The sequence below is a fragment of the Fusarium musae genome, chromosome 2 (assembly GCF_019915245.1).
Source record: "Fusarium musae strain F31 chromosome 2, whole genome shotgun sequence".
Classification (NCBI taxonomy): Eukaryota; Fungi; Ascomycota; class Sordariomycetes; order Hypocreales; family Nectriaceae; genus Fusarium; species Fusarium musae.
The window spans coordinates 2,764,575-2,790,188 of record NC_058388.1 but is presented as its reverse complement, the minus strand read 5'-3'; the positions used below and the strand labels follow the sequence as shown (position 1 = coordinate 2,790,188).

Here is a 25,614-nt window from a genome sequence, read left to right as displayed (position 1 = left end):
CTCGGGCTTTTGGGACTTTTCGGCTGCATCAATCTTCACCTCAAACCCTACATCATCATCCATTCATCAACAAACTCCATTCGTCGCTCTCTCGCAAATCTTTCTCGCTCGCTCACTCTCTCCTTTTGCTTTATCACACCGCTCTACTTTAATCGCTAGACCAGGCTCAGGCACTTTCATTGTGGCTCTTCACCTTGTCTTCCCGTCGCAACCAAACCCCTAGCAACCAACGCTCGTTCACCCTTTTTCGCCGTTCTTTGGGTTTTAAGCCCCTACTGCCGCCACAATGGCAAACACGTATGTCTTGACACCCTCTTTCGAAATCGCTTACTGCCTTCGCCTGCCGCTGACACTTTACTTTGATAGTTTCGGTGCGACCATCAGGTCTTTCTGGCATACTATGACTAGTTATGACAGACGTATGCGACCCCTGATACCCGAGCGCAACACTTCAAAAGCCACATACTGAACAACTTGCAGATTCTTCATTTGACTCCCCATATCGAACCGGTCGACATGTCCCCCTACAGAATGGTCGAGGTGGTATTATGACTGGCGTAGCAACAGCCTCCGATTCTCGAAACGATGTCTCATCTCCCTACTCCGACGAAACCGGCCGGGCTTCTCCTCTCCAACCCGACGGCTCTACTTTCGCTCCAACAAGCGCCCCCTATTCACCTGGCCTGAGATCAATGAGCGCGCGAAACGCCAGCCAGGGCGATGGCTTCGAGGTGCAGAGCCCCGGCGATGTCCCAATGCAAAACTTTGCCGACGGCCTCCCCCCTGCCCCGCCAGTTGCCCATTCCTGGAGGCGTATAGACGCCTGGGCAGATGAAAACTATCCAGAGCTCTACGACCAGCTATGTGAAGGTGCTACCAACAATGACCTGAACGACCTGGAGCATCAGCTTGACTGCTCTCTTCCTCAAGACGTCCGCGACTCGCTTATGGTTCACGATGGTCAAGAACGAGGAGGAATGCCCACCGGAATTATTTTTAGCCACATGTTGCTAGACTGCGAAGAGATCGTCCAGGAATGGGATAACTGGAGGACCGTCAATCACCAGTATTTGCTCGAAACATCTATCAACAAGCCCTCTACCCCTTCCAAGGCTTTCGGCGGTAGCAATGAGGCTTCCTCCTCTAAGCAAGGCGCCGCAGCTGGCGGCAGCCCCGGTCCTTGGAGACAAGATCTGCTCTCTCGCCAGGACTGCGTGCCCCCCAATGCTGTTCAAAAGGCATATGCTCATAGCTCATGGATCCCCCTCGTCCGCGACTGGGGTGGCAACAACTTGGCTGTCGATCTGGCTCCTGGCCCTGGTGGCCAGTGGGGTCAGATCATTCTGTTTGGTCGTGACTACGATACTAAATACGTTGTCGCGCGCTCCTGGGCTGCGTTCCTGGCTGTTGTCGCGGATGATCTCAACAGTGGCAAGTGGTATGTGGATGAGGAAACCAACGAATTGAAGCTCCGAGAGTTCAAAGAGACAAGAGTTGAGCCATCGTACTTCAGCATCCTGCGGTGGAGAATGGATCAGAAATACGGAAGAAGGGCAGCTTCAAACCGAAGGTCAATGGGGCCCAAGCCTAATTCTCCTCTTGGCTCGCGTTCTTCTTCGCCTTATGGTAGTGGTGGTGAGAATGGTGAGCCCCGGGGCCGATCTATGCAACGACTCAGTGGATCATCTCCTTTGGCCAGCCCCCGGCCAGGCGCAGGATACGGGAAGGCGACACCTTTGAGTAAAGTCACAGAGGAGACAACAATTCCAGAGCTGGCCGACGCATATATTCAGCCTGAGAAGCTTGTAGAGGTTGAAAGTCCCCGGCAAAGCCAGGACAGCAAACTTCCGAAAGTGACAACCAGCATTCCCCGAGTGGAATCCGACCTCCTCAAGGTGGAAGAAGAACCATCTCCCAAGGCGAACGGCAAGAAACCCGAGGTGGTGGACGAATCGATGAAGACAATCGAGATTTAAGCACTAAACAATGGACATTGTATTTTGCAATAGACGAAAGCACGGGGACTGGCATAGGGGCAATGATTGCATGAGACTCGTTATTTTTTACCAACTTCTGGCCTGAGCTTCATGCGGAGCGACGCACCGGGATGGTACACACAGATTTGGCGTTAAAGGCGTCGTGAGAAATACGCAAGATTCCATGATCCTTTCTATGAGAGGCGAACTTTTTATTATTGATTTTCTTCTTTCTGTACTCCTCAGCTGGAATATCTCTGGGAGGAACGCAGAAACAGCATACAAGCCTTAGTATACTATGATAGCTTTGCTTATTACTCAAGGGCGAGATGTGGATAGGTGATCGTTGGGGATAGTCAGTTGTGGTTATACTGCAGCTCGATGCCTCGCATAGTCATAGGATGGATGGTAATCATTGTATGAATAAGAATTCACGTTTCCATTTACCTTTAAATATCTCAAATTTTGTTAATTGTGGTGAAAGATCCGTCATTAATATGACAGGCAATGCTAGGATAAATCATTTGGGCCATATGCCTCAAAATTTCTAATCTAGGTAGTATAGTCGAACTTGTTGTCGTGGCTGATTCTGGTCAAAACTTTCGATGCACTTGATCCTAGGGATTCTACTGATTGATAAGGATCTTATCTTTGTTCTGAAGCTCCAACATTTGATTCACCGAATCCTTCGACGAAAGCACCCCACGCGAGACCAATAGTAACCAAGCTGTCTCGTGCGGAGCTCAATCGCTGGCATCGGGTCAAACTGTTGTGTGACATGATCTTGTTTCTCTATCATAAAACTTGTTCACATTGCGACAGTTGTCTAACAAGTTGTCCGGAGCATACCGAGCTGCCAACACTGTGATATCAACAGACGACACCACGAGTGGGCATAACTATCCACCATGAGCACGACCATGGCATCGCGGCGTCTTCGAATTGGCATCGACGTTGGCGGGACTAACACAGACGGTGTCCTTATTGATCCCCTCTTGAGCTCAGGACCTGATCGTGGAATCATCGCATGGCACAAAGAGCCGACAACGGCGAACCCAAGCGTCGGTATCGACAATGCACTCACTACGATGCTCGGCTCTAGTTCCATTCGCCCTCATGAAGTCGCAAGCGTGACTATAGGAACGACTCAATTTGTTAATGCTGTTGTTGAGAGAGATGCCGCGAGACTGTCACGGGTTGCTGTGATTCGTCTTTGCGGACCCTTCTCGAAGCATAACTTGCCATGTGTTGACTGGCCTGATGACATGAGAGAGCTTATCCTGGGTCACCATGCCCTGTTAGACGGCGGACTGGAAGTTGATGGTCGTTTGATATCCGATATTGATCAAGACGAGATCAAAACGCAGTGCTCAATTATCAAACAAAAAGGGATTAATAGTGTGGTTGTCATTGGTATTTTCAGTCCTATCGACACAGTAGAACGACAAGAAGAGCGAGCGGCAGATATCATCAGGGCTGAGATACCCGGCTGTGACGTTGTGTGTTCCAAGGAGGTCGCTAATCTTGGCTTTCTCGAAAGAGAAAACGCAGCTATTCTCAACGCCTCCATTCTGCCTTTTGCCCGAAAGACCATTCGATCGTTTCACGAACCAGTCAAGAGACTAGGCCTGGGTTGTGCAGTGTTTATCACCCAAAATGATGGCACTGTCCTGTCTGGTGAACTTGCGGCTCGTTTACCGATCCGAACTTTCTCAAGCGGCCCTACCAACAGTATGAGAGGAGCTGCTTTCCTTGTGCAAGGCGTCCTGGATGAAGCCATGATGGTTGTTGATATTGGAGGGACCACATCTGATGTCGGAATTCTACTGGGGAACGGCTTTCCTCGTCAACAGGCAGCTTATAGCGACCTTTCGGGCGTGAGGATGAACTTTTCTTGTCCCGATATCAAGAGCATCGGTCTAGGCGGAGGCTCTATTGTACGGATAGACAGTAGTGTCTCTGTTGGGCCAGATAGCGTGGGATATAAACTCCCGGAGGAAGCAGTTGTATTTGGAGGAAATGTTCTTACAGCAACCGATTGCACTGTCCTAGCAAATCCAGACCTGAAGATCGGCGACCCAGCCCTCATGAAAGACGCTCTTTCCGAGGACCAGCTCACAAAGGTTAGCTTGACAATTAAACACAAGCTAGAAAAGATTATCGACACCATGAAGACTTCACCCAAAGACATACCGGTTATTCTGGTAGGAGGTGGAGCTGTCATTGCTCCCGATGAGCTCAAGGGCGCGAGCAAGGTTATCAAACCACAGTGGTCACAGGTTGCCAATGCTATTGGCGCTGCGATAGCAAGAGTGAGTGCGGTTGTGGATACAGTTCAGTCGACGGTATCGAATTCGACAAATGAGTGCCTCGATGAGGTTAGTCGGGCTGCCGTTCAAAAGACTGTTGAGGCTGGAGCTCTAAGATCGACTGTCAAAGTTGTCGAGAAGGAAGTTTTCCCGCTTCAGGTAGGCAACTGATATGTGATGCTCTAGAGATTCCTAACGATGTGACAGTATATTGAAAATAAAACTCGGTTTATTGTCCGGGCGACTGGAGACTTCGATTTCTCGAAAGAAGTGGTTGCCCCTGAATCTCATGCCGAGCAGGGAGACCACCAAAATATGGGACACGATGAGAAGAACACTAAGAACACAGAACGAAAGCATAATACACAACAAGATGAAGACCTTGATATCCTTTCATACCGTCCCGATGTGAGAAACCGAACATGGTATGTTTCTGAAAGGGATGTATCATGGATTGCAACCGGTTGCTATATTCTTGGCACTGGAGGGGGCGGGAGCCCCTACGGTCTGATGACACGACTACGAACTCAGTTACGCAACGGCGCGATAATCCGAGTTGTGAATCCTGAAGACCTTCCAGACGATGCACGCGTTGGCTGTGGTGGCGGAGCAGGGAGTCCTACCGTTGCGATCGAGAAGCTAGCTGGTGATGAGCTACTCGAAGCTCAACAAGAATTGTACAAAATGTGCAATACTTCCGCTACTCACATGATATCTGTTGAAGTCGGAGGCGCCAACGGACTGAGCGGGTTGTTGCTTGGGTCAAGTGATCAGATGGATATCCCTACAGTTGACGGAGACTGGATGGGGAGAGCGTATCCCACGAAATGGCAAACAACACCTGTTGTTTTCAAGGAGAGGGACACCATATGGTCACCCATCGCCGTGAGCGACGGTAACGGCAACGTGCTCGTCATGCCCAGAGCATCCTCCGATGAAGCTGTCGACCGGATCATCCGCTCTGCCTTGAGTGAGATGGGCTCTCAAGTTGGCACCGCAGATGCACCTGTCACAGGAGAAGAGACAAAACGCTGGGCTGTCGAACATACGCTATCACAGTCCTGGAGGATAGGTCGCGCCGTAGCTCGGGCACGGAAAGAGAACCGCGTCGACAATGTCGCTGAAACGATCATCGAAGAGTGTGGCGGCCCAGGAGCCGGCAAGATTCTTTGGAAAGGCAAAATTATTGGCGTGGAGCGAACCTTGAGAAACGGGCATGTTTATGGCGAGTGTCTCATTGAAGGGGCTGATGTTCGCGATGAACATGTGGCTTCAGGGGATATCTCTGAACAGTTCAAGGGGGTTGTCAAGATTCCCTTCAAGAACGAAAATATCGCTGCCCTGAGAGTTCATTCTGATCGGAAGGAGGAGCATCAGGAGGATATCCTGGCTATTGTGCCTGATTTAGTCTGTGTAATTGATGCACAGAACGGAGAGGCAGTTGGGACACCTGAATATCGCTATGGGCTGCTTGTTGTGGTATTGGGGATAGCAGCAAGTGACAGGTGGACTGGAACTGAGAGAGGGATAAAGATTGGGGGTCCCGAGGCTTTCGGACTTGGCCATCTCAAGTTTGAGCCTTTGGGGAAGTATTTCAAACCGAAGAGTGTCATTGATGAGTTTGATAAGTGATAAGGAGTCCCATGGGCTCAACAGTAAGCGAGATATATATATGGAGATGGTTCAGAGAAGGATTTTTGTGGAGATTTACATAACGAATTTCATGGCTTGCCTCACAGTCCTTCACTGCATAGTTAAAGCTCAAATATATGCTTTTAGACCTTATACCAGGTAGGTTGATGTTCGGCCAAGGTGAGGGTTTGTTCACCTGATGCCAAATAAGGCTAGCGCATGACCCCACACCGCCCGCCTCATGACATGGATCCTGCCGCCTTTCATCATAGTTTCTTTCCTTTTCCAAAACAACACCAAATTCAATCGTATTATCACCAACTACTCACTCAGGTAGTCGTCGTGTAACCACATACTTACGAATCTTTTGCGCTTTCGTACACTCATCATGGGCTCCGTCGTACTTCCCCATCTCAACACCGGCTGGCATGTGGACCAAGCCATTCTCTCAGGTAAATACAATCCCCCAAATCTTGCTACCTGGCATCTACTAACAACCTCTTAGAGGAAGATCGCCTCGTCGTCATTCGCTTCGGCCGCGATTGGGATCCCGATTGTATGCGCCAGGACGAAGTACTGTACAAGATCGCCGACAAGGTGCGCAACTTCGCCGTGATTTATCTCTGCGATATCGACCAGGTTCCCGACTTCAACCAGATGTACGAGCTGTACGACCCGTGCTCCCTCATGTTCTTCTTCCGAAACAAGCACATGATGATTGATCTGGGAACTGGTGACAACAACAAGATCAAGTGGGTTCTTGAGGATAAGCAAGAGCTCATTGACATTTTCGAAACGGTGTATCGAGGTGCCAAGAAGGGACGTGGTTTGGTCGTCAGTCCCAAGGATTATTCTACCCGACACAGGTACTAGCCGTGGAAACGGCCATCAGGATTTGAGATTTGGGCGTGGACTGGAGTTGGACCTGCTTTTGAGGTGCTAATACGTTTATGAACGCTGGAGGAAGGTAGGGATATTGGGCTTCCGAGTCGATCGATAATGAGACTACGATACGATCCAATTCGTCAAGGCCAACGTTCTATGGACCAAATGGTGAGATTCTCCGATGCGTATTTGAACCAGTTTGAACCGCTTCTCTGACACAGTCTGTTAAGATATACAAGTTTGCCGTGGGAACAGTGCAGCCTGGCTTATGGTCTGGAGAGCATATTGTCAGAGGCAAACTAAGAGGTAGGACTACTAACCACGCGTAGCTGTGCCATTCAACCAAGTGAGACTCGTAGGCTGCTCATCGTGCTTGAGTCATGACAGATCGCGTTGTCAATATCATAGAATCGCGGGCCCCTACTGGGGAATATTGAGTGAAGCAAGAAACCATCAGACTGACTTGAAGTACTGCATATGCTAGCAACGGCCTATAAACCAAACGGTCATGTTCCGTGGTACTTCCGAGGTGACTTGGGCTGACGAACCTCAAACGTCCCCAAGTGTTTCGACTTGTCAAACCAGATGAAGCCATCACACTGCTCTGGCAAGACGGCATATAGGTAATGCGAAGCCTTCGCCATCTCAGGCCTATACAGCACACCGATAAGCCTTTCCAGCCTCTTCTCGTTGAGTGTTTTTGGTAGCTTCTCATCGCATTTGCCTTTACGAAGATCAAGAACAATGTTATCAATGCCCGCGGCATGCATAAGTTCCTCGTAGCTGCCCGGGAGCCCTGGCTGAAGCTCCATAATGTTCATGTTGCCGTCCCAGTCCTGGGCTGCAGCCACCGTGCCGGTATTTGTGCCTGTGCCAATACTGACAGCTTGGACTCCAAACCTCTCCTTGCAGAGCTGCCCAGTGTTGAGTTCTTCTCTTGACCATCCCATGCTGGTAGCCCGGGCATCACCGACGTGGCTGTTATGTGCCCAGACAATGGCTTTGGAATCACTGCCGCGATGTTCCAAAAGTCTCGTAAGAGTTTCAAACATATGGGTGTCTCGAAGATTCCATGTCTCGTCTTGCCCGCGATACATGGCTTTATAGTATTGTTCGGCATCTAGAGATGTGTCAGTTTTCTTCCAACGGGTTCTTGTCAGGGGCTAGCTTGCTTACATTTGACAACTCTGGCATTCTGCTCTCCACTATGGAACTCCGTACCATCGTCAAGTGCTGCAGAGTATTCAATGCGATTACTTAGAATGTCCTTTAGCATCGCGACAACGTCTTTCTCATACCCCTGAAAGGAAGTTGCCAGATACTCTAGGCCACATTCCTGAGGATCATCTGCCCAATGCATCAGTTTACTGTACCACCCCTTGGCGACTTGTGCCATATCCTTGTCAACAGTATCTAGATAGTCAACCGCTGCCTTCATCGAAGTGCCCATTGAGTAGAGATCCAGGCCATAGAATCATGCTGCCCCTTCTTCTTCGAGGTCAGAGTTGTAAGACCGCAACCATTCCACAAAGTCGCGAGCTTCAATGTTTCGCCACGTCCAAGTAGGAAATTTCAAGAACGCTGGCTCTCTCTTCCTTCTCCTTTGCCATCTGAGTCTATACTGTAAGATTCCGCGCCAGGCCAGTCCGCCTCAACAGTAACGATATTGAAACCATGGTTTTGTATCATATGCTTTGTAATTTCTGCCCGAACCGAGTAGAACTCAGACGTGCCATGCGAAGCATCGCCTATAAGCAACACTTTACAATCTCCAAAGTGTCGAAGTACTTTGTGATTGTCTCGAGGTCTTGGGGGATTGATTTGAAGGGTTTGATAATGGGTTTGAGTTGTTCTGCGGCTGATGCTTCCATTTCTGACTCGGGTTGAGATTGGAGAGTATGCTCGATGACTCTTTAGAGTGATATCGACCATATATATAGTCCATGGAGAAAGTGGTCATCCCTTTAAGCTCAAGTTCACTTGAGCATTTCACACTAATAGGCCGGCTGATAATGGCGACACCGATTCTCAATGCAGAATTACTCGAAACTTCAGTCCGAGTGACAAAAGTATGTGATTATGCAATTGGAGTAAATGAAAAAGCTGCCAGTCTGATCAAAGTCCTGAAAGTGGAACGAGACGGTGATCTACAGCTATGCAACGGTGTTAGTGCGGATGTGGCGGCGACAACTTGATTATGACGGCTTTTGAGTGCTATGAGCATATGAAGAATCAAGATTCAGTGTCCTAATCAGTTGTTAGCCAGGGAGCCCTCAGACAACATGCTTACCGCACAGCTAAGGAAGTTTAGGAATGTCAAAACCTTTGTTGATGGTTCAGCTCATATGGCTCTTTGACTAACATTTGAGGTTTCCTCAACTGTCAGAAATTATCATCGTATTAACTTGTCGTATGATAAGTTTATCCTGTCTTTTGTATGTCGATATTCATTTGAAGCACACTGATTCAGTCACAGCTCAGCCTTTTTCACCCCGAGCTCGTCGTGCTGCTTCACGGCTGTTGTAGAACACAGCATTTGCATTCGATCGCTGACAGCACTTTTATACGGCCATCTCTTTGGATATTGGCAGTTAGATCTGGTGGTACGCATTGAGTCTTCGTCTTTGCATTGCGGCTGGGAGTATTGGTATACAAAATGTATAAAGATAGGGGTTAGTGACAAGGGAGTTAGCATCTTATTTGTAAGCTAAGTGGGTTGTTAATGAGAGCTAGGGTAAAATCACAAGAATAATACACTGAGTCCTAGCATTGCAATGTTTGTTGGCCATTGTTCCACTTGTCCACCCATGAATAACTGCCAGGGCCTGTGAAGAGACTTACATCAAGGTTCTCCTGCTTCACGTTATCGGCTTTGTGCCAGCTTTCAACCATTGCGTATCCAGTTGAACTGCGGATCAGAGATGCCCATCATGAGTTATTGGAAAGATTGAGTGGGTAGAAGTGGTGTGTCTGTTGTCGCAAAACCTCAACATGAGGATAGAGAGACCACCGTACAAGAGACTCTGCCAAGTGAGTTAATGGCAGCTGAAAGAAACAGATTGCCATTAGTATCAGCCTAACATATACCATCTAGAGCCGGTTAACTGTAACGTAGCATTGTGGTTCGTCCTGCGCAAAGGTGCGCGCTTCATATTGTGTAAGTGCAGGATGGTAAGGAAGACCAGGGCTCGTCTCCTGCGTACCGAGCCAAAGTTCTATAACCTACTTGGACATAGAGCAAGCATTGGTCACCATCAGAGATGAGCCTCAGACCCATGGGGCTTGAGTTCTCTTCTTTCGGTTCCGTTTGGCATCCTGGAAAAAAGGTCGATGATTGTGAACTTCAAGTGTCAGTTAAGGCTGATTTCCCAGTAGCAAAGATTTAGGGTCGCTTTATTTGAGTCAACTGTATCTTGTACTAATCACTCTTCCCTGGCGGATGAGAACTGAAGAGCGTTTAGTTCGACGATGGCTGGCGTTTCGAGGTCGCGAGAGTCAATGCCGTAGATTTTTAGGGTACACATAGAAGAAGCTAGTGGATGCCTTGAGTTGTCAAGGTTGGTGAAAGTCCTTTTGATTATGTCCTAGCTCGAGGTAAGATCTTGTATCCGAAAAGAAGTCAGTCAAGGGGTCGCAAAGTTGAGGCGACCATTGTCCGATTTATGTGAAACATGCCTGGTTTTTCGATCCAATAGACGATAGCATCGTAGATTGGAAAGACAGCTGAGAGTCGCATGTGCGAATATTCACACTAGTTGTTGCCGAGGAGATGCGTGTGTTTCGAGGTTCCGTCTTCCTAGATATGGGCAAGTGAGGGTTATCTCATGCGTCTGCTGTGTCTCTGAGACCAAAGTGGCTGTCGCAGATATGATAGCCTGACTGAGGAATCTCCTTGTTATGTCTTCCGAGCTGTGCAGAGTTCTGTGGCAGAGAAAGCAATGAAGGTCGAATACTAGGTATCTAGTACCAGTTATTGCGTGATGAACATTTGACCACATCAATAGTGTCAGGCCAGGGACGAGGCAAGAATGAGACAATAAAGAAACCCTGAGACTCATAAGTTCCAGGTCAGTGTAGAGATACTTGAAGCCAGTATTTCGGTAGGAATATGGGGGTGCAGCTCTTCGCAGGACTACCTTAGGTCTTAGGTACTACCTAGCTTGTTTGGGAGCTGGTGGGCGAACATAGGTACCTTACCCAAGGTACCTAGTAGGTACCAGGCGGGAACAAGAAAAAGTTGCTGACGCCGGGGCCAACGAAGTCACCGCAAGCAGATACGACACCGAAACTGATGAATTTGCTACCACTGAGACCCATACTAAGGTAGAGCAGCATTTCGAGAATGAGGAACTGTCCATGTGTGATACAGACGGGTCTGAATAAATGTTTGAGTCGAGTATTGGTTCTCCTCTCAGGGGTACAGCAGCCCGCCAGAGGAACAAAGCCATCACCAATGATGGGATATGTTCTTGAATGTTCCTGTACATACACGCATGAATACAACAGTCACCTTAAGGGCTCGGCTGAGTCTAAAACCACTGTCATCCCTGTCAAGATCGACACTACAGGGTCCTCCCATGTTCAAGATCTGCCCTAGGACAAAGAACGGCATAGTCAGTTCGGAGAGGGTGGACCTGTCAACTTTATTTGTTCATATGTTCACTACTACTACTACTACTACTACCCTACGTAATGTGCCTACCGACGATGCTCGAGAGTGCATCGTGTATTGGGTTTTGTGCTGCAAATCTGTTGAGGGGACCTGGCATTACTACGGCTGTTGGTCTTGTATGATGAATTTACTGCGCTCGGGGCACGCCCAATCTTTGCCCTCCACTTTTTCACCTGCCATCATCTTCACCCTGGCCCAGGCACTTATGAACAAGACCGCTTGTCTCGCTGATCATGTTTCGACCCCGTTCATTAGGTAGTTTATGCTTCTATCACCTTTTGAGCTCTCACTCTGATCTCCATTCTTTCCTCTTCATCAACAAAAATGATCGACCGTTCCACCTCTGCAAACTCCTGTCTCTCTCGTAACTCAAGGCCCAGTCGTCACTGTTTAGTCTTCGACTGTCCATTTAATTAGTTGGACTATATGAAATCGAGTAACTTGGATCCATAGCAGCGTGTTCCTACACAGCTTTAGGAAATCCCTGCGTACCACAAGACGGACGACTCATAACCTTGCTGTTCACCTACCAGTGGAGCTTGGTAGAACCCGGAATGGTGAGTTGGCTGACCTTTGAGATCGTGGATCTTCTGAGGCATCACTGATTTCATCAGCTAACATTTCGCATTTGCAGATTTCAGCCGACCATATCGCACCAATCTCGACCTCCTAGAACGACCCTCCTGCTGCTACCGCTTCCAGCACTATATCTGTGCCAGTAACGCTAGATAACCTCACTTGGCACTGACACACTACTCGTACGTAGTCCATGGCTCAGAAACAAGACCGCCCCAGTCCCTTTGTCGTATTTACGTGCCAGAATTCAGAGATATCGCTATTCCAGTTCAAGTTGTATCCCTCAGCACGCCTTCAGTGAACCACTGGCTTTTGCCGGCACGTAGTTGCCACGGAGAAGTGTAGATGGTCATTTCACCTAGGTCAGGGGCTCGCGCCTTCGCCTTTTTGACCTTATTGACGTGGCGTATACATCTGTGCTTTGAAAGACTTAAAAGATTCTCCGTCTATAACCTTTCTGATCATGAGTGAAATGGTTCTTTAGAGCGCACGACTTTGATGATGGGATACTTGCATGAGATGAGCAAGGAGCTTTTCAGACTACAGGCACACGATAGCACTACAAACGTAAATACAATGAGGTAGCACCCTGGCAGACACAGCATGGCGTTTTGTCTGTTGAATAAGATACACTTGGGAGCTTTTTATTGATGAAAACTCCAATGGTGTCTAGATGTCGCATCTCGATCGAGTGAGACCAACTCGGACTCCCCTTCCCCTGGCTCATTTTACGACTCGGAAGAGCAATATTCAGAATCTACAATCCGATAGCCTATAAACTGTAGACCAACATTTTTTACAGTGTCTTCGGGGCACTGGCTGCTCCTAGGCTAATCCCCACTCGCCAGTGATGGGATTTCAGACAATTTGAGATGTGCGTCACTGTCGATTTTCTCCACAATGAGGTATACACAAATGCTCAAAACAACACCGGGGATTATGGTATGTCTATGGAAGCTATAATGGTAGTCAGTAAGCCTAGAACGTAGATTTGGTGGAATACCCGGGCGTGCAGGGCAGCACTCGAGCACTACGATATTGGGAACTAGGCCACTAGGTTCCACACGCCGCTGCTATGAACCGATTGTCACTTGTGCACGAGGTCCATATGCAATGGCTTCTACTATTTCATCCAATAGAACGGTCTCGGCAGTGATCATGCAACAAATGCAGGGCATAAGGAGTCCTAGGGAGTAGTCATAATTCTTTGGTGCGGTTGGCCTTTGGGCTAGTGCTATTGATCGAAATCAGGAGGAACCTTCTAGAGGACCTGAGGTGCTATAATATGTTTCTATTGCTGCATCAGTAGCTTAATTCTGCTGCGGCGGGATGCATATCCTCGTCTCCCACCCTCCGCTCTTCTTTTCTCCTCCACCACCAAAACATCGGGAACGCCAGCATAGGCGAGTTACCACCACCACCTCAACTCCATACTTGATACCCTGAGGTGTTGAGTTCCTTTTCAAGTTCTTATTTAATTCCTTTCATCAAAGTTGCGTTCTTTTATTTGATTTTCCCATATACACAAACACCCGCCGCTGAGGGCATCTCAGTTTCTCCCTGCTCCCCTCTCACTCATCAATCCATTCCCTTTTTTCTCACGATATTGGGCTCAATATTAGGTTCAACAATAATCACAAACAACCCCCATAAGCTGGTCTCCTATCTCAGGATCAAAGATGCCGTCCCCTTTGATCCGTCACCCCAATCCCTCCCGAGGCTTGGTCAATACTCCAGCAGTCAAGACGTTCAGAATCGGTGAGCTCTTGCTCCTCATCGTCGAAGAGCTCGGGGAACGGACCGAGCAAGAGCCTGGGTACCAGAATCTGGGAAGCCTTGGGAACTTGATTCTTACGAACAAATCCCTGTTTATCTCACTTCAGTTTTACCTCTACTCCCAAGACCTGGAGGGTGACTACCACAAAGGCCTCCTACATGCTGTCTTCAAATGCTCTGACCGACTGAGCTATCGTATTCTATCCAAGTATCCTGTCGCGCTCTTACGCCTCAATATCAACAAGATTTACAAGCGAAGTACTGCGAATGCTAGAGCAACCTTCACTTTGCTTCATATTGCTGCAGCTCGGCAGCAACACCGCGTGATCCGAAAGCTGGGAGACCTGGGTGCTAAGTATCAGGAGGTCAAGGATCTTCACCTTGTCTTGACACAGGAATTCAGAGATCTGTTGGGAAAGGAGATGGCGCTTTCTAATCACCTCCGCAGACTCCGGTGGAAACCTTCACTGGCGCCTCTCATACAGCAAGATATTGAAACTTTCGACCTCCTAGACGAATTCTGGGATGCGGCTTACGTTGGAAATTTCAACTTGGCTATTGCTTTTGCAGCTCACGGCGTGGCACCCCCAGAGCCTCCCTTTTGGTCGATGACCGTCCATCACTTGGCGGCATCTTTGACTGATCAGAAATACTCCGTCCAGCTATTGAGACACGCTGTGAAGACCCACTATTCACTCAATGAAATCCCTGGAGGACTTGAGAGGTACTCGGTTCTCCATTTTGCTATCCAAGCTTTCAACCTCAAGGCCTTGAGATACCTCCTGGAGTCTGGCATCGGGTTTGGACACTATATGGTCGATGCCCTTGGTAACAACCCACTCCACTGTGTATTTCGACTTGCATTGGAATCGGCAAACAACGGGACTTTGAGAACTGCATGTAAAAGAATGGCGGACGAGCTCATGGACAATCACAGGTTTCACCACCGCATGGTCCGAACTTGCTGGCCATACGAGTCACCAGTCCTGATTTTGGCTCAGTCTGCCCTCATAGATTGGAGCGGCAGACAATACATGATCAAGTATCTACTTGAAAAATGCCTCAAGGGTGAAGCGGATATGAAGTTTCACCGGAACTATGACCCTAGAGTCCATCAAAACACTCTGAACATCCCTGATGCGTGCGGCAACACTGTACTGGCATTTATTGCCCAAGCCATCGTGGCACACGGAGGTAATGATGCCATGGAAGGCTTATTCATTAAGATGATCCATCATGGAGCGAAGATCAACCTGGACATCAACCCCGGATATAGACCGCGCAAGTACGCCCACTCTATCAAGTACATTGTCCAAGCCGCCGAAGGATGTACCAAATTCAAGAAGCAGGTCGACAGACTCGGTGGTAGTCTTCACCAGGCTGAAATTGATGGTACTGCTATGGGGTACGATGGCATCCAACAGCGAGATCATGTGCCGCATGTACACTCGCTGCCTCCAAACCATCCCTTCTCCCAAGGCTACCCTTAGACTCAGCCTATGTCACTGATCAACTCAAGATGCCAAAGATGTGAGCCGAAGCTTGGTAAACTGCCTTCTGGTACATAATAGGCGCTTCAGATCGATAACCTCGGGAAACCTCCCGGGAGACACATTTGAGAACTCTTATCTCTACTTCTTACCGAAAAGAAACTCTGTACAATGCATGTGATTTCATCATAGTATTCGTCTTTTGGGCGCAAGATATCGGCATACAAAGCATCTTAGAGATTACCTGAGACGGCTATAATCAGACAAAATGGGCATGAGGCCGAGAAGGAATTAGCAAATCTGGTGCAACATTCCGGCACGATATCGCAATGCAAAGATTTGGGTGCATGATCATTGTAATCGGGGGACATGTACAGTAATTGCTCGCTAGAGAAGAAATAGAAGAAAACCCACCAATGATTGCTTGTTTCTGGCGGTAGTGATCTCGTAGTTGACCTTGGCCCATCTAGGTAGCTAACCTATGGGAGGGAAAGAAAACCCAGGACCTTGATCCTAATAAGTGACAGAAAGAGATTAGGTAGGTAACCTAGCATAAGTTTACCTAGGCCAAGGTGGACGGACTTAGGATACCCTTTGCTGAGTTTATTTTGACGCCCTATATCAAGGACCGATGCTTTCTTGCTCCCCGAGGCCAACCTCTTGGTGTCTTGGACGAAAACTAGACCATGGCGATAGATAAGTAGGTGACCAACAAGTGCATATTTCGAGCACTACGATATCGGACTTCCTAATCAAGCGCCATCGTGGAAAGATCTACACATCTTATTTGAGTCTAGTCGAAGCAGCACACAAGTCATGAGACACATTGCCTAGAACAGCAAGTCCTCTAAAGATAACAGCCTCCGGGTGAAGATCAAAACTTACGTGAGGTGGATGTAGATGCATTTTCCCTTTCTTCTCTGCCTGTATGTGTATACATGCTTCGACCTCTGGGGCCTTCTCTTCTCTCGCTCTTCTTCCCTCTCCCATCCTTGCAGTCTACCTATTTCAGTATAGACAACAGTTGACACCACAGAAACCACAAACAAAACCCCACGAAGACCTATCTACACAGCAAACAACTCCCCCCCCCCCAACTCCCCCCCCCCCCCTCCCCCTGTCAGTCCTCGGACGCAGACTTCCCCAAAAGGCAGGTTACCCATCCTCTCATCCCCACACTCTTATTCTCCATCCAGAAACACCCCATGTCGATCACCGGCACTACCTTATCAGCGTGGCAGCATCTCAGCCTTTGACTGGACCCTGCAGCCTGCACTTTAGTTATAACTCGGCACTGAATTAGACGCTCGATATCCCGATAGTCGTCTGCTCGCCTATCACGATGCCTCGTGCCTGAGAGATCTACGGACTTGAAACCCATATACGTGCCTCGGTGAGCATGTTATTGTGCGCCAGAGGTATGTCCAATAAGGAAGGAGCATGAATTCTGTGGTTTTATTCATATGCTTGGTCTTACAATGGAGATGGTGATGTGATTAGAGGAGTGCCGATATGGTCTCTTGGCTTGAGTGGTATAAAGACGCTTGTGTAGCGACCAAGCTATGCTATGCAATGCTCTTCACATCTCTCTTCATCCCTCTCCGAGTCTCCTGTCCTCAATCTGGCATCTCAAGATGAAGTTCTCCTTCGCTCTCCTCGTTCCTGTTGCCAGCGTCCTCGCCGCACCTACACCCGTATGGCACTCTCCACTATGCCTCTCATGGTATTATCTCTGACATGTCTAGCCCGGCATTCCCAGTGACTCTACCGCTCGCTCACTTCTGAGCGGTCTCACTGTCGCCGCTTCCACCAACACAGGCACCTATGACCGAGACCTCTTCCCTCACTGGGAGACCTATGAGGGTGCTTGCAACACTCGGTGATTGCACCCACATCAGGAGAAATGCGTCCAGATACTAACAAGCCTGTCAGTGAGTACGTCTTGAAGAGGGACGGCACATCCGTGGTCACCAACTCGGCCTGTGCTGCGACTTCCGGCACCTGGAAGTCTCCCTATGATGGAGCCACCTGGACGCAGGCCAGCGACATCGACATCGACCACATGGTTCCACTGAAGAATGCTTGGATCGTAAGTCCCCTCGTCAACACCCGGAGACACCAGCTAACAAATCCTAGTCTGGAGCCGCTTCGTGGACCACCGCCAAGCGTACTCAGTTCGCCAACGATGTTACACGACCCCAGCTGTGGGCAGGCAAGTCAATCCAATGTTGTACGCCCCAAGAACAAACAACAAGCTAACATCATCACCAAGTTACCGACAATGTCAACCAGGCAAAGAGCGACAAGTCCCCTGATTCTTGGAAGCCTCCTCTGACCAGCTTCTACTGCACCTACGCCAAGAGCTGGATCCAGGTTAAGAGCTACTGGCAGTTGACTATTACCAGCGCCGAGAAGACTGCTCTCGATTCCATGCTTGACTACTGCTAAGTCAATATGATTTGGGAAGTGGTTCATCGGAAGTATTGTACATATTGAACCAGGTGCCTCCAATAACTCACGGACTGGCAACGTTATATAAACCACGAACCGCAATATTCTGCTACTTCAAATTCGACAGTAAAGTCTGAAGATTAAGTTGAAATGGGCTCCATGTGAACCACATGTGCAAAGATATTGTCAAAACATCCAATCTTCATATTCAGTGATATATTCATATATCGTCCCAATATCATTACAAAGAAGAGTATTAGTTTTATACGCATCCAATTACCAGGGCATTAATAACGCCCCGTCTTCTCCACCAACGCTCTCTTTTTTGTATACGCCGCTGAATTATTCGTGAACCGCAACATCTGGGGGTATCAGGGCTGTTTGATTGCCCGTGAGCGAGAAAAGAAAAAAAACTAGCAAAATAAAAGTGTCAATACCAACTCCAAATATGCAGCAAACGTCAAAAAGCTGATGCGTCTGTATGTATGTATGCTTGTTCGTACATAGACCGTTTCAAGGTCTCAATGTTACATCCCCTTCATCGTCGCTGCTGACGTCCATGTCGCCTTCGCTGAGTTCACCCCGCGCAGCTCTTTGAGCCAAGTCCCTCTCGTGATAGATTTCTTGCTTCCTCGAATCAGCTTGTCTAAGACAGTCGACATATGTCGTGAACTTGACGATTTCGCGTAGTAGATACGCGCTCTTGCGCTCCCAGTTGGCCATGGCCTTCAGAGCGTTGCTACCTCTAGGGGTAAAAGCCAAAAGCATAGGGCTGCGCAGTCGGTTGTGCGTCTGAAGTTCTGCCTCGATCCCTTTGACATATGTGTCCAGAGTCTGGAGCTGCTCTGCTTCAGGCTGGTTGCTGGGCCGCATGCTCTGGGTGGGTGGTGCCCATTCGGCAATGTGAATTCGATCGCCTGGTAGCTTACCACGTCCACTGTTGTTCGTGAAAGCACCTGCAACGTGATCAAAGCTTGATCCTCGGAAACTACCACTGTTAACACTTGACCTCCGGCCGTGTGCTGCGCTGCTTCCGGGTCGCGATGTCTTGCCAGTCGTAGTCTCGTTGATAGCCGATACCAAAGCGTTGTTGACAATGGCCTCACTCCATCCATACTCGATGTTGCTTATACCACCAGTCAATGGATGGGTACTCAAACGAGCGCTCCAGTAGTTGGCTGTGGTAACAAATTCCTTGCAAATCTCGGGTGTGCCGACTTGGAATAAGTGCACAGCGCCATTAGGAAGGCTCAGCGCCCATACATGTGGGCGGGCCCGAGAGTAACCTGGCGGTGGAAGCGCAGATGCAAGAGTCTGTCGTAGGTTATAGCAGCCCAGGTTCGTTGCATTATCTTGCCAATTACCACCGCCGACAATAGCAGGGGCACCGCCTGCGTTTCTGCCACGGTTTCTCGAACGGACAGATTTGTTAGGCTGGAATGAGAACAGATTCAGCTGTCCCTTTTGAATGACAGCAAAGACTTCTGACCAATTTCTGGCCTTGGCCTTTTTATCCACGCCATCCAGGTGGTGCTTGTGAGTGACCATTCCTTCCTTGACCCATGGGGGTCCAGCAAGTTCAAGAGACTCATCTTCAAGGAGCTGAGTTGCCGGGATCTCAGAACTCATGATGGATGGGGCACCGTCCCCGCACATTTCTTCATCTCGAATGATGGCTTGACTCAGTGCATTTGCAAAACCTATCGATTGCTGATAGTCCCCTCGAGGGAGGTGAGAGCCAAAGGAGTCTTGTGAAACAGATGTTTGGGTCCTCCCAAGAGAGTGGCGGCTCCATGTGGCAGAGGACGGTGTAGGACTCCACAGTGAATTGCCATCATCGAAACTTGTACGGCTGGAAGAAAAGCCGTTGCGGCTCATGCCGGCGCGAGATCGACTCTTGGATGTCCACCTTGCTGTATTGGCTCGACCGTTCTCATTGATTCGGCCGCGAACAGACAACTGGCTCTCCGAGGGAGCCTTACTAAGGACGCTGGGAGTTCTCTTCAGCATTCCCATTACAGAGAGTCCTCCACTGTGGGAAGGCTGTAGGCTGGCGTTCTTCTCAGATTCAGCGCCAAACAAGGGCAGCCTTTCATCTCTGATAGAGGTATAAATTCCCTTGAGGACAGTCTCTATCTGTTCCTCCCAGGCCTTTCTCGTGCCATTAAAACGGGACTTGACCAAGGGGCCGCAGTCTTCGATGCCCTCACCAGGTAGAGTACCCGAGTCCGCACGAGCCGGGGGTCTGAACGAGTTTCTGAAGGAACGTCGGTCCTGCTCAGAAGGCGGGTCCTGGTTCTCACCAGCCGCGAGACCATTCTTGTCTGGAAGAATGCTTGGGCGGTGGAAAGCATCAGGGGCGGATTCATCGACAGCCTGCAAAATGGTTGTCATGGTATTCTTGATAAACTGACTGCGGGTCATTTTCGACTCAATATCAGCCAAATGCAGGTCAGTATTGAGCAGCATAATTGAGTAGCAAATGGTATGGATCACATCTATCACAGTTAGTTTAGAAAATCATCCGGTAGCTCATATGCTTACCAGTTGCCTTGAACCCATGGTTAGGATTGCAGTCACACCATCTTTTAGAAAAGGCCACCAGGATGCGATCAACTTGCTGAGTCTCGGCCCGAAAAACCAATCGTCCACAAACTTGTCTCAGTGCTTGAACAATGCTCTGGTTAGTAAAGTCGTACAACTCCATGTAAGCTTGAAGTGTACGTTGTCTGATCGGGCCCTCTTCGCCCATCCACGAAGCAGCCTTCTCCTTCTGGATGAAGTCCTCATTACCATCGTAAATCTTTTGTGCCTTTTGACGATCATCTTCGGTCGGTTCCCCGATGACAAACTCGGGTTCGTCAATACCCTTGTTTTTAATCGAGTCGAACGTGCCAAGTACTTTGGGACTAGGGTCTGCCGAGCTTTCGATCCTCACGCTAGGGGGAGCACTGAGAGCAGACTTATAATCTGTACCAGTTGAAGCTGATCCTGGACTAGAGGCTCGAGCTCCTTCGATCGGCAGTGCCAGGTTGGAGCGGTCTGGCTCATCCTCGGAATCGGATTGCTGTGGGCGATGGGAAGGCTTCCTGGACCCAATTTGGTCTTTGCCAGGTCGAGGAATGTCTCTTGCTGGAGTGTTATCGGGCTGCTTGGACAGAGTTTGGGATACGCTAGCAGGCTTTCGGTTCGACAATCCACGTTCATCCTCATTATCACTAGCCCCATCAAGGTTCAGGAATGAGTTATTTCGCGACTCGATCGCTTTGGTAGGTCTTTCAGGTGGAGGACGGGATGGTGTACTGTTGTTATTTCGCTTGTTGAGCTGCTCATCAGACTCTGAACGGACTGTTCTGATCCTAGCATTGGGGCTTGGCGAATAGTCAGGCGAGAACTCTCGCTGATATCCTTCTCTTTCTACAGCCCTGTCGTCTCGCTCCGGTGTCATGTTGGAAATATCGGCCAGTGGAGATGGTCCTTGAGAAGCAGAAGTTCCCGGAGCACTCTGACCGGACCTGAGATACGGGTTCATAACCTTGCGTAAACTGCTGACGGGACTTGGCTGTGGTGGATAGTTGCCATCTCTATCCTGAGGAGCTAGGTTAGGCGCAGCTGTAGGGACGGGAGCTGCAGGCATTGGGGGTAGAGGAGGAGTATCTTCAGTAACGGACTTCTTCCGCCGACGGAAGAACGAGGATGGTTTCTTTTGTAGCACGGGGTGATGAGAATGTGATGACGATGTGTCGCGAGATGGTGGTGCCGATGCACTGCCAGCCATCTTGTCGGCAGAGGGATTCGATTGTGGTGCCGGAGGGTTTGTCGTTTCGTTGTTATGTGAATTATTGCGGGACGATCCAAACACCCTCCTGAAAAAGCCTGGACGCTCCTTGACGGGTGCAGGTGCATGTGTTGCAGGCGTTGGGCCGCTGTGCACGGTCGGGTCCTTTGATTTACCATAGCCAACATTGGGTGCAGGCGCCGAATCAAGGTCCAGGGTTGGCACAGCAGGTGTAGGCTCCCGAGAAGTGGCAGGCTTGCGTCCCGACACGCTCTTCAGAGAGCGACTGCTGCGTTTATGATCGAGTGTCGGGGGCTCGAGAGGTGGAGGTGGCATTGGTGGTGGGATAGACGAGGGCATTGCCGACATCGCAGGGATCGACGGCTCACGTCTTGGGCCACCCGGGACGGTAGGGGTCGGTGCTGCATCGTATTCGTCGTCGATGTAACTATTCGGGAATTCGACTCGAAAGGGAGTCGGTTCAACAACTGGAGCCTGTGCTGCTTGCTGTTGAGGTCCATAGTCAAAACTTGCAGATCTTCCAAACCCGCGTCCATATCGTTGACTTCCAAGTACCTGAACATAACCAGCGTCAACACTAGCGGTACTACTGCTCTTGCTGCCCGGTTTGCCCCCTCTCGAATGCATGGCTCTCGATGAGCCTGCTCTGTGACCTTCGCGAACGCTATTGAGGCGCGGGAAACTTGATTGGAAATTGGAGCTACTATTGCTCCGCCGGCCGCGACTCGATATACGACTAGAATCGTCTGCTCCTTCGAGGTCCGAGCTATAAGAATATTGGTGACCGTTGGATCGGGGGGGGCCTGCGACGGAATTGGAGGCTACCCAACTTCTAGTCTGCTCGGCGGCGCCAAACTGGGGTGAGGTCTCGTCGAAGGTATGTGTACGGGATGCAGGTGTGGATGAAGGGCCGTACTTGTCGCTCAACTGCGCCATGGAGAATTGGTCGAGAGACATGAGCATGTTAGCCACGAGGGAGTCTCGGGTGACGTTGCGAGGAGACAAGGATAGATCGTGGGAGTCGCGCTGGGTGGATGATGGAGGTAGACGGTCGGCCATATCGTCCTCGACGGGAGTGGGATTCTCTAGAAAGGACTCATGCGCGTGAGTATTGGAGGCGGGTAACCTGGTAGGCGCCCGATTGTTGTTGTTGTCGGAATTCGTATGAGCTAGAGACCTTGACTTAGATTTGGACTTAGACTGGGACACGCGGTATTCTGAATCCTGGGGAGGCGGCGTCCGTGGGTGCGGAATGGCGTCCCTTTCCCTCGACAATGGCGAGGCAAGGGATGAAGTATTTGTGTTGATGTTCAGGTCGGTATGAGGCCGACGTCGAGTCTTGCGACGAGCATTGTCGTTGGATGATGAAGTTGAGTTGGACGGCATCTTGACTCGATGGGGGCCGGGTCGAGAAAAGGGCTTTTTTGTCTGGCTGGTCTGCTCAGCTCAGCTCCCTTGGCTCGCACTCTCACCTGCAACCTGCAGAGCTAAATCTCCTCTCACCAAACCAACCCAGGCCAATCTGAGTAGAGGTAGGCTAGTTGAGTTAGCAAGAGAAGCCGGCTTCCGCATGGGTCACCAACAAAAAAGCCACGCGCGAACGATTGGGCCAGTTGGCTGCTGGCTTTGACGGACAATGGGGGCCCAGGAATTGTGACGTGCAAAGTTGGCTGATGCTGAGTATTTCGCCTCTCGACGGCGCAGCGAGGAATTTCGATCTAGCAGCACCAACCAGTCTTTACGGTACAAAAGTTGGTAGGTAGTGAATGTATGTATAAGTGTACAGTACCTGCGTCTTGACCATCAAAACAATCATCCCAGTTGAGCTTCGGCGATAGATCTAGGGTCTAATTCGCTGCAAATTTGTTCTTTTCGGTGCCAGCCCAGGGGGGAGAAGTGCCTGTAAAGAGGGGCGACAAGGGTACTTGATGCAGGGGGGAAGTAGGGGTGTCAGCTAATAGCAGTTGAACTCATGAACGCCGGGAAGTACCTGGTACGGACTAAAATGAGAGCAACTGAAAGACTGAGGAATGCTCATGAAACGTTCAGAGGAACGAGGATATGCACGTGAACCTATCCGTTCGAGGTTACACAGTGTCCTAGTTAGAACTCAAGACCCAATAGACGAACTTGTTTTGATCTCTAGGCGCCGTTCAAATGCGTGCCCGTATGGATCCAAGGGTTGCGGAGTACCAGTGCAGTTAATGAATGGAGATTGTAGAAGCACATCCACGCACAAATGGTTTGGATTGGATGCCAGGTATTTGGATGTCAGTGGATATCATCACCACAACCACCTGAAAATGAATCTACTTACTAATAAAGCAACCAGCAGGGCACGATGCTGCAGAGCGTTGAGTGATATGGACGCATCTACGCAGATGAAGAGAATGTATGTATGTATAATTCATCAATTGGATCCTTGCTTCACCTACAAACGCCAACCGGAGAATGTCCCATCATCACTCCATATGTACGAATGATGATGTGCGCTAATTCCCGCCAACCTAAACTTGAATGAACGTATTCAATAAAAACCGACCCTTGTTAGGCTTTCAAACAATGTCAATCGTGGGGACATATTCAAAAGATTCCCGCCTTGCCGCTCCCGAGTCAGTAAGTAAACTCTAATACTCGACGGATACAAAGTCAAATCGATCAACTACCTATGGGAAAAGATATAGTGCCATCACCTGGAGAGTGCGTGAGTCTTTGGGCTTTATTAGCCTTCTATCTTCTCCAACCTTTTTTCTGGAGCTGTCAAAAGACTCAAAAAGACTGTCCCAGCGGGCTGGGCTGGGCGTTGAGGCGAGTCCAAGGACCCTTACAAAGAGGCCCCTTTTTTGTCTTATTACTACACTATCAACTATACTCCCCCGAATGCGCGTGAGCATCTTCATCTGCCGCGGCGCCCTTCCTCTTCGGCGGGATTGCTCGAGTGGACACGAAAGGGGGAAGAGAACAGGGATTCTGAGGATACATCGTTCCAGATCAGAATCAGAAGCAATGGAACACGGTTGAACCCCTTGCGAAGCCATGTGGCCAGGCTAAGCTTAGAAGAGAGTCTTGGTTGCATTCAACTCACAACGTCTGTGTCTGTGCTCACGGGTAGGCTCCTCTCCGAGGTACGATAGTGAATTACTATCGTCATTGAGTCGGTCGGTGAGATACATACCAGTAGTATGTACATAATTAACTCAAAGATGTTTGTAAACAATGAACCTAGCAGCAGTCACTCTCGGATCTCTTCCGTGGACAGCCTTTCCGTGCAACTGTGACATACCATCATTTGCAAAGACGCGCCACAGGCTGGACAGAACCAGCAAACTACCTATATGCATGGCGAAGATGGCGTTCATCGTCTTACAGAAGTTGAAACCAAAAGCCAAAGCGTGCATGCATGTAATACATAGATACATACATAGACCGCCGAGTATCACGATCAGCTCGAACATTTTCCAGGAACAGATAGTTGACTCCGTTAAACTGGATATCAACATTGGTTCTCCCTCGAGTGGACATGTTTCATCATTGGTTTGTCGCAGGTGCAAGGTACGTGAGACATTGGGTGGATAGAATGCGCTTGGTACTATTCACTATTCGTTAGCAAGTTGTAGCTGGAGTTGATCAATCATTTTCTGCGATATTGTTCATACGCATAGAGTCTAGTATTTTGACCGTTTTCATCGTGTCGTTTTACTACTGTACTATAATAAGTATGTAGCAGCTACCGCTAGACTGCTGTGACCTTGGTTAATCTAATCGATATTTACTGAATTATTGAAGTTCTCCCTGATTCTGCGTTATTAGTTGCATTGTCATCGTCGCATAGTAGCGAGTTCCATATAATTTCCATGACTCAGACCTCGAGATTGGTAGAAGACATGTTATCTCAGTGTGCTGTGATCGCGATAGCTTCATGTTCTCAAATTGAATGACAGGGTCGTAAAGAACCGAAGTACATATACCCAGTAATTGTACCAGCCAAGGTCAGCGCTGCCGACCCCGCACAACCAAGTGACAGTTAGCTTAGCCCATAATCTCTAGC

The 25,614-nt window shown here is 49.2% G+C and overlaps 7 protein-coding genes across 7 annotated transcripts; 5 read left to right on the top strand and 2 right to left on the bottom strand.

The window, feature by feature from the left end:
* Positions 1-286: 286 nt before the first annotated feature.
* J7337_002773 (uncharacterized protein) lies at positions 287-1,976 on the top strand (the record flags this gene model as incomplete). Its single annotated transcript, XM_044820500.1, has 2 exons — positions 287-419; positions 481-1,976. 2 exons carry the CDS (start codon positions 287-289, stop codon positions 1,974-1,976), a joined length of 1,629 nt encoding a protein of 542 aa, XP_044684800.1.
* Positions 1,977-2,884: 908 nt separating this feature from the next.
* J7337_002772 (uncharacterized protein) lies at positions 2,885-5,917 on the top strand (the record flags this gene model as incomplete). Its single annotated transcript, XM_044820499.1, has 2 exons — positions 2,885-4,444; positions 4,493-5,917. The coding sequence occupies 2 exons, from the start codon at positions 2,885-2,887 to the stop codon at positions 5,915-5,917; spliced, it is 2,985 nt and encodes a 994-aa protein (XP_044684799.1).
* A 388-nt stretch (positions 5,918-6,305) lies between these two features.
* On the top strand, positions 6,306-6,790 carry TXNL4A (Thioredoxin-like 4A; the record flags this gene model as incomplete). Its single annotated transcript, XM_044820498.1, has 2 exons — positions 6,306-6,369; positions 6,423-6,790. 2 exons carry the CDS (start codon positions 6,306-6,308, stop codon positions 6,788-6,790), a joined length of 432 nt encoding a protein of 143 aa, XP_044684798.1.
* A 518-nt stretch (positions 6,791-7,308) lies between these two features.
* J7337_002770 (uncharacterized protein) lies at positions 7,309-8,252 on the bottom strand (the record flags this gene model as incomplete). Its single annotated transcript, XM_044820497.1, has 2 exons — positions 7,309-7,922; positions 7,979-8,252. The coding sequence occupies 2 exons, from the start codon at positions 8,250-8,252 to the stop codon at positions 7,309-7,311; spliced, it is 888 nt and encodes a 295-aa protein (XP_044684797.1).
* Positions 8,253-13,729: 5,477 nt separating this feature from the next.
* On the top strand, positions 13,730-15,316 carry J7337_002769 (uncharacterized protein; the record flags this gene model as incomplete). Its single annotated transcript, XM_044820496.1, has 1 exon — positions 13,730-15,316. One exon carries the CDS (start codon positions 13,730-13,732, stop codon positions 15,314-15,316), a length of 1,587 nt encoding a protein of 528 aa, XP_044684796.1.
* A 1,634-nt stretch (positions 15,317-16,950) lies between these two features.
* Positions 16,951-17,764, top strand: J7337_002768 (uncharacterized protein; the record flags this gene model as incomplete). The annotated part of the gene is made up of 5 exons (XM_044820495.1): positions 16,951-17,010; positions 17,062-17,195; positions 17,249-17,405; positions 17,453-17,546; positions 17,589-17,764. The coding sequence occupies 5 exons, from the start codon at positions 16,951-16,953 to the stop codon at positions 17,762-17,764; spliced, it is 621 nt and encodes a 206-aa protein (XP_044684795.1).
* Positions 17,765-18,280: 516 nt separating this feature from the next.
* Positions 18,281-22,952, bottom strand: J7337_002767 (uncharacterized protein; the record flags this gene model as incomplete). Its single annotated transcript, XM_044820494.1, has 2 exons — positions 18,281-20,265; positions 20,312-22,952. 2 exons carry the CDS (start codon positions 22,950-22,952, stop codon positions 18,281-18,283), a joined length of 4,626 nt encoding a protein of 1,541 aa, XP_044684794.1.
* Positions 22,953-25,614: the final 2,662 nt, after the last annotated feature.